At 36.4% G+C, this 8,734-nt stretch overlaps 1 protein-coding gene across 1 annotated transcript; it reads left to right on the forward strand.

The window, feature by feature from the left end:
* The first annotated feature begins 43 nt into the window (after positions 1–43).
* On the forward strand, positions 44–8,386 carry LOC108676591 (chitin deacetylase 7). Its single transcript, XM_018164691.2, has 8 exons — positions 44–125; positions 1,697–1,788; positions 2,283–2,596; positions 3,435–3,555; positions 3,925–4,104; positions 4,536–4,651; positions 5,548–5,718; positions 7,391–8,386. Exons 2-8 carry the CDS (start codon positions 1,726–1,728, stop codon positions 7,707–7,709), a joined length of 1,284 nt encoding a protein of 427 aa, XP_018020180.1. The 5' UTR covers positions 44–125; positions 1,697–1,725; the 3' UTR covers positions 7,710–8,386.
* The last annotated feature ends 348 nt before the right edge of the window (positions 8,387–8,734 follow it).

The raw sequence follows: 8,734 nt of genomic DNA on the forward strand, positions 1-8,734 counted from the left end.
AAATCAGAGGTGCACATGCCGTTTCCCAAGAACGCTTGAGCCAAACGTTCATATCAGAGCCTTCATTGCTACTGCAGACACCTTCGCTGACTCCAGCTTGCAACTTGAACACCAGAAATATCAAAGTAAGTCTTGTCCAGCCTTGTAAGGTCGAGCATCAGCTTGACATGCATTTTCCCAACAAAACATGATAAACCTTTACAAATAAGCACTAAAGCATCATAACATGAACCAATATTATTTGGTACCTATTCATGTGATAGAATTTTAAAAACAGTGTCGCACTTTGAGTCTCTACGTTTGTACGAAGTATTGTAAACGTATTTATATGTTTAAGGAACATTTTTATACCGCGCTATCTTGGGTACACATGCCGTATGCTTTTTACGACCATTGCGATGTAATTCTAGCACACGTGTTATTACGCAGCCTCAGAGAGAATATTCTTTATTGAATTTATTCATTGAATAGCCTTCAATGAAGCGGATAGGAGTGTCTCATTTCAAGTATCCAAAAATCAAAATTCAGCCATTCAAATAAATTTGAGAACTAGTAGTAACCATGATGAGCTAATACGTGAGAGTCAAAAATTTTTTAAAAACGTTACATAATCTAAGGTTTAATGCGATTCAAAATTTCTAATATGATATGGATTTCTATAATTAATAGAAGTGATGTGTTTGTTGATTCACATAATCTCCTTGCTTACTAGATATTGCTGCAGGTGATCCTTCTCATAGAAAGTTGTACGTCTTTGGTGTATGATATATGGATTAAGAATAAGTATTATGAATATGAAACATAATACCTCTCAACGAATCATGAAAATAATACATAATACCACTTTTCATGTTTTATAGTAAGTGATCACTCAAGTGATGTCAGGCTGTTTTCGTTACAGATGTAAGTTACGGAAGGTTTTAATTATATTGAATCAGAGTTTGAAACAAAACACTTATGAACATGTTATATCCAAAACTTTCCTACAGTTTTAGGCAGCTAGAATTAAACTATCATTATAATTTCAATTGCATGAAATATATTATTATTGTGAGTCCTTGGCTGAAAGAAAAAATATATGCACGCCAATCTCACGCAAATAAAACGAGCTGATAACTACAGCTAATATCAGTTTGCAGTTCGCAGAAACACAATAATGTTCTTCGAACACGCGGGGCTTTTCCCACACTTATTGCGTCAGCTGCACGGGAACGCAAGTTTTCAGAGATAAACAAATAAAATCAACATGTACGATCTAGAATTGTGTTATGTATTCATCATATTCCTCTTGTAATCTTCTACCATTCATATTCATATTCGTGTTCATCCATTTCAATTCATAATCGCGCTTATCCATTTAAATTCATATTCGTGTTATCCATTTCATGCGTAGTCGTTCACAAACATTCAATGCATATCCATGCAAATTTATTTTGTTATTATTTCATGTAGCTCAGAATTTCTTGAATAAATAATTGCCTGCCAATTAATTAAAATCAGTCATGCACCAGAAAGTTTCCCAATGAAAATATTGGAATAATTACATTAACATGACAATCTTAAATTTATCATTCCTTATTGAATTTTTAGAACGTAGAAAGTGGTCTTCTAAATTAATAGAATGCGGTGCACAATAAAAAAATAAATAGAGCATGCAATTTTATTCTAAACTCGACTTTTCGCTGTCACTTAACAGGACAATAATCCACCAAATCTGCTGTAACAATGCTGAGAGAGGCTGTAGCCGCCGCTGCTCTGTTGCTTCTCAGTGCCGCGGTCTTCAACAAGGTCTGCCTACCTGATTAGAAAATTATGATTAGAGTACACGAAGCCAAATGTAATTACTGCGAAAATTAAAATTAGTTGCTAGTTCTTAACTCCTTCAGCAAATCCCTAGCGGCTTTTCAAGCAAAATCCGCCAATGAAATACAAGAAATCGGCCACCAGGTGTAACGAGTTTTGTTAGCACGTCCCCATATGTTTAATAGGTCCAATTGTCTATATTCTGCGTGATTATCCGACTGCGTTTTAAATACGATGCTGCGCGGACAACATTTTCTTAAAATACAGATTTTTCTTAAGTCATTTCCATTAGACGCTCAATTCATTTGAAATTTTGATAAGAGTAACATGAAAAAGTAGAAGGATATGTTACAGCTGGCACCGACGAATCTGCTAGAAAGTTTGGTCACAAATTAAAGTTTTAAGTAAAGACTACTTAATTGATTATATTAATCCATGGCAAAATAGTTTCGTATGTAAGTTTGTACAATGTACTGCAGGTGGGTCCAGTGCAGGGTGAAGCACCAGCTTGTAATCAGACAGAATTACCTTGCAACAACGCAACATGCCGATGCTCCAGCACCGACGTCCCAGGCGGGTTCGAACTCAAAAATACTCCGCAGTTCGTCGTTCTTTCCTTTGATGATGCCGTTACTGTCTCCAACTTCCCCTTCTATGAGAAGCTTTCTAAAAACGTCAACCCCAACGGCTGTGAAATTAAGATGACTTTCTTCGTGTGTCACGAGAGTCTCGACTACACTTTGGTGCACAAACTTTACCGTATGGGGCATGAGATCTCAACGCATTCCGTCTCGTGAGTCCTTGGTGATTTTCTAAATAAAATTCGCAGCAATTTGTCTTGCTGCACTTCAATCTCACAACTTATATTTATTGTAAAAAGAATAAGCAAATCTTAATTAGTGGCTGCTGTAAGTTCATGCGCAAATAAACCAATTTCAGACGTAGTTTGCTGTAAATGAAGCAGTGGTTTTGCAAAAGTTTTTTTGCGCCAGAAAAAGTCGTTCAGTAGCTCAATATTTTCGATAACTGTTTCCCTTGTTAACAAATTTGAATTACATCATTGAAAGATTTATCCACAGGGACTTTATTGACTAAGGTTTCATCTCCGCCAGACTTGCTGAAATATAGGTTTTCTTTATTTCGATATTGAATTGAAATTTCTGAGAGCATGATGGAAGAGGAAACAATTATTTTTTTGGAAAAGATTGTATAGAAATTTTTATGATTAACCTTTTTTAAATGTTATTCGAATTAATAATCACTCGGTTTCCCATCTCGACTGGTCCGTTCCTCGTTAAAGTAATTTCCTTTAGGTTATCTTAACCCTCTGCCGCCTGGCATGAGTAACGTACGGAGCAATATTGTCACAAGCCTGCTTCCCAAAAAGGATACGTTCAAGTGAGCGCAAAATGACTTGCACTGATGGTTGCCGCTACGTACGACAACTTTAAAATGTTCTCTGTTGCGTACTTAGGTCCTCAGGTTGCGCTACACTCGATATAGTTTACTTATAAATTCGTATCGCTTATTTTGTAAGTTATGTTCCCGGAGAGTGACATACGGCGGTAGAGGGTTAAAATCATGAACTCTAATAAAGTATTGGTTTCACAATTAAAACGTTGGCTCTTCAGGCATAAATCTGACGTTGTGAATTATTGGCGTAACATGACCAAAGAAATGTGGACCAATGAAATTACCGACATGAAAACGATGCTCATCAACTACGGCAAGATACCTGCGGACGAAATTGTGGTGAGGGAAAAATGCTAAATGATCACGTGCTAAGGTTTATCCTTTGAACTTGTTTACAGTTAGATCAAATTTCATGGTTCACCATAGGGGGGAGAAATAGAATGGATTTAAAAAAGGAAACGGGGAACATAACTTATTGGAAATAATTATTGTTAGAACAATTGAAATATTTATCTAATTGTATATTTATTATCCAATATTTTGTATTTATTATCCAATATTTTATATTATTCAATTTATACATCTGGTGTAAATTATTTAGCGAATGTCTTCCACACACTGTTAATTGAGATACAGGTTATTGAGCTCCACTGTTCATTAAGCATACTAGAAAGACCATTAAAAACCTTTTAAAAATTTTTAACACAGGGTTTCCGCGTACCGTTCCTCGAGGTTGGTGGTAATCTGATGTACGAAGTGCTACTCGAGAACGGCTTCAAGTACGACTGCTCATGGCCGAGTCTCAAATACACTCCCTGGTATACTGAATTTGGGGGTGAACCCTTGGGCACACTGTGGCCCTACACACTTGACTACATGAGCATTCAGGTGAACTGTCCTATATGATTTAACCAGTTTATCAATATATTAAATCAATGCCACCAAGTCCAGGCAATTTTATTATTGTGAATAGATGAAAATTTATAATTTCATATAAATATCTATATATTTTCATATAAATATCGAAATATTTTCATATAAATAGCTATCATCTATATTTTCATCAAATTTATAATTTGTATAGCTCCCCATTCATTCGCTACAGGATTTCAGTACATTTGCAATTTTTCTCATCTTATTATAAAATGTAAAAGTTTAAATTCACCGCGAAAGCGCTCTCATTTCCTTATTCATCTTGTCTCATAAAGTCCTGCTGAAGAAGCCTGTTAGGTCCTAAATATTACGTGTGAACCATAATTACTTGTATTATATTATTACATACTTATAACTAACTTCAATTATTCCAATGAATTTCCCAGGACCAAACAGTGGGTACAAAGCCAACCGACTCGTTCCCCAACATGTGGGTGAACCCCATGACTGACATGCAAGATAACAGGGGAGTAGAGTGCCCCATGTTGGACCAGTGTGTCAGGTAACTTTGAAATTCTTTTATTTCAGTTTAAGTTATTCAATGTAGGAGGCCATTACTTCTCCAATTCAGCGTTATACAGCGTACGAGACAAGCCACTCTTAAATTCATCAATATTCAGCTTACTAGGCAACTCTTCCTCACAGTTTGCGCTGTTCAATGTAAAATTTAACTTCCTCTTACAGTCTGCGCTATTCAGCGTGAATGGCAAATCTTTCTTCCAGTCACAGTATATCAGCATAGGGGGAAAGTGCAGCTTACAGTCTGCGTTATTCAGTGCATGCGAGCTCATATTATTAGCAAGAGCATTTAGCATGCATCAGCGCCTTTGAAAATTCAGAGTTTCCTCCTTACGATGACATTCTGTAATTTAACGCCTAATGTTTTAATTGACGTGAATTATCTAATATGTCATTTTCACCGACATCAAAGATCAATACTATTTAAAATCATATTCGTTGTTAAGGTTTCTCCAGATAAATCCTTAGGTAAAATTTCATTTTTCAATGGTTGTTGCTTCCTGCCTAAGAGGACAAGCTAATTGTGAATTTGCGCGGTCTTATTCAAACCATTTTGTAACATGTAAAGAACAATTTGAAAATTTCTGGTTAAACATACGCATTTTTCACTTAATGTAACATTTTAACATATTCAAAATTTTATTTCTCTTCAACTGGCATAAGTGGATGAATATTTGTGGGGCTCACGTCTATGAAGTGCACAACCTGCATAAAACTAAAGTCTTAAATGTTTGAGAATTTATAGCATTTTTTGGCGATTTTCATGCAAACCCGAATAGGTAAACTTTAAATGTTGCAAAATCATATATGAATTTTAGTGCTAACGTTTACAATGATTAAATTATAGTTAAATAGCTGAATTAATTTAATATTTATCAGCGCGGAAGACGAGCTGGAGACCTCAGCAGAGGCCGTATTGGATCTGCTCAGACGGAACTTCAACACGCACTTCTACGGCGACCGCGCACCGTTCGGGCTGTACACGCACCACTCGTGGTTCCTCACCGACACTCTCAACAACGTCACCGTGCGCCATGATGGCTTCCAGATGTACGTGTTCATCGCTCTTATGTATACCAAAGGCTGTTTCTGGTAGAAATTATACTAAGGATTCTTCTTTGGCATTGTGGACCAAGTCAGTGAGCTGCCAGCTCATACACTTACAGATGTAGATGCTATTTGTTTTATATTTGCCATGAGCTGTTTCTGGAAGGAATTTTAGTAACGATTCGTCTTTGGCAATGTCGACCCAGCGGCTTCCAAGTCTTCGAGCTGTGTAGCACTGAATTACATTTGTAAAGGCCCGTTTACACTAGTGGCAACGACATGCGCTTTGAGTCGTTTGCTGCAGTGCCTCACCGCGCACAACCGTTCACACTACGTTTGTAAGCGATAGCTCTAGACCGCGCGCTTTGAACACCAGTTGCCCCCTAGACGTCAATGAGGATGGATGTAACCGAATTTGAGCTGTGGGCCATTGTTCTCGGGTGTGCTGCGGTCCGTCATTCTTCGCACTATGCCAGATGTAAACGAGAATTTAGCATAGGCATCATAATTAGAGAACTAGCACATTCAAAAATATAGTCTATTCTTTTATAAAAAGTTCCAATATTCGTACCGATATTATATCATCCTTTGAAATCGCTAAACGGTAATGCATAAATTGTCAGGAGTTGCTAAAATCACATAAACTAAACACGTCATGTAGAAATAACTTACATCATTTGCATTTCGATTTTTGTACTCCTATGACCGAACACTCCATATGCATTCATTTTCTCTATAAAGATCAATTAGGCTCTCTACTAGAGAATGACTCCAAACGAGAGTGATGTTAGTCGACATTTGGTGTGCCGGATCAGCGTACACAATCAACCTTACTATAGACAGCTATCTACTAACTAAGAATTTAAAAGCAAAGAATAGTCCACAAAAGTTCATATCTTTATAGAAAACGTTTCGGCGACCAGCTCCATCGTCAGTTCGTAGAATCTAGAATCACAAATCAGAAGTCACAAATTAATACATTGAAACCATAGAACGAATTGAATTTCTTTAATTAATTAATTAAGATTTTTAATTTGATTTACATTTTTAATTTAATTTGAATTCTTAGTTAATTTGCGATTTAAGCATACAAGTGATATTAATTCTTTAATAGTTATCTACTAAGTGCCGCGCTTGTGTTGCATGAGGCATGGCCCCTGTCAATCGCTAGCTCGTCAATCGGTCAAGAAGCGCATGCAGAGGCTGCAAAGCGCCTCTGCATGCGCTTTGAGGCACTTGATTCTCGTGTGTTGCCTCTAGTACGTGTGAACGGGCCTTAATGCTGACGGCTCAGGCAATGTTGCGTTTAGCATTGTTATTCATGTGGTGCCACTAGGCTTAAGAGTGGAAGAGAACAAGAGGTGGTGCAGAGTTGCCAGATAAAGGAAAGAGAAATGGGAAAATATAGTTGGAGTTGAAAAGGCGCATAGCGCATAATTGGGTTGATGGTCGGTTTTAGGAGTTTGGGGGACGTTGAACATTTTATTTCCTTCTTCATGCATACTTCGATGTAGGCAGAGAATTTGAACATCTAAAACATCCAGCCAGCTCATAACAGATATCTTTCGAAACTTTTTCGTTCTAACTCATTACCTTTTTGTTTTAACTTTGTTCAGATCAACCATTAGTTTTTGTTTTCACCATAAAAAGATCTTTCATAAGTTTTTGTTTACAGGTTCCTGGACTACCTCAAAAGTTTCCCGCAAGTTTACATCGTGAATGTTCACCAGTTGATCCAGTGGGTTCAAAACCCAGTAGATGTGGCAAATATAGCTGAATTCGGGCCTCTTCAATGCGGAAACATGTTGCCAGATATGTGCGCTGAGGCTGACAACATCAACTGCGTGTACAACGAAAGCTTGCCCATAGATCAGTCTCAGGTGTACATGAAGATTTGTGAAGGCCCTTGCCCTGCCGCCTACCCCTGGACTGGAAACCCTGATGGGGTAAAAGGAATGGCTAATTTCACCCCAGAGAAAATAAGGAAAATTTGAAGCTTTGGAAGCGTGAGACTGATTTTATTTTGGATTTCAGCGTGCAATTACAGAAATTGAAATCATAAACCAAGTCGGGAACTATTAAAAAAATTACTAAAATTATATTTCATCAATAAAAAGTATTTGAACGTTTCTATAATTACTTTTTTACCGATCATAAGTCTTTAAACTCCCACACTTCGCATAATTTGAAAATAAAATAACATGTCATACATTAATTTGCTTTGATGGAAAGCTGTTTTTAAAAGCGATCAAGTCTATATAGGAAATATATTTTCATCGCATTAATGTGTTGAATATCTGGATAACTGGACTGATGTCGTATATGAATGACTCATGTCAAAATTTTAACTTATTAACAATAGATCAATAGAATTCCAATGATAATAATAATAATAATAATAACTCGTAAAACAAATTTTCTGAATTCCTCTTTGGTAGAACAATTGACATAAAATGCCTTAGTAAAGGCTAACTGGATGATACTGCACAACATCGTCAACAAATTAATGAGGGCGATAACCATTTAATTTAGGTTAAGCATTATTTCAGCACAGTCTGGTACTTAGAAATAACTTTTTATCACTTTTCCAACAATTGCATTTAACAAGGAGTTTATAATCTTATTTATTTATATAATTTCATTCATTTCAGCCTAAATACCTCGTGTGATTTGGGATTTGAATGAAATGAAAGGGTATAGAAGTAAAAAATTCTAATTTTCTCTTTTATTTAGCATATACAGCAACAACTGACATATAATTGGCTTTAACTCACAAAGATTTAATTACGTATGCGTCACAACACCTTGAGTAAAAATTTCAAATTGCGTTGTTTTCAAAATCATTACAATACCATTAAACATGTCGAGTGTATTTATAATCCTTCCATTTGTCTTCCACTGCCGTGTGCGAGACTTGGTCTTTTCCACATATGTGCCATCATATTCATAGGATTGCGTCTTGCTATTCTGGATTGCTATGAAATTTTAGCAAACTTGGCTGATAATTGAAATACACTAA

The sequence above is a fragment of the Hyalella azteca genome, unplaced genomic scaffold (assembly GCF_000764305.2).
Source record: "Hyalella azteca isolate HAZT.00-mixed unplaced genomic scaffold, Hazt_2.0.2 contig9938, whole genome shotgun sequence".
Lineage (NCBI taxonomy): Eukaryota > Metazoa > Arthropoda > Malacostraca > Amphipoda > Hyalellidae > Hyalella > Hyalella azteca.

What these genes read in the sequence shown, in the direction of transcription:
- LOC108676591 (XM_018164691.2), top strand. Translation starts at nt 1,726, where the DNA reads ATGCTGAGAGAGGCTGTAGCCGCCGCTGCTCTGTTGCTTCTCAGTGCC. An exon ending in GTGCCGCGGTCTTCAACAAG is followed by an intron (nt 1,789 to 2,282) that starts GTCTGCCTACCT and finishes AATGTACTGCAG; the next exon opens with GTGGGTCCAGTGCAGGGTGA. An exon ending in ATGTTGGACCAGTGTGTCAG is followed by an intron (nt 4,652 to 5,547) that starts GTAACTTTGAAA and finishes AATATTTATCAG; the next exon opens with CGCGGAAGACGAGCTGGAGA.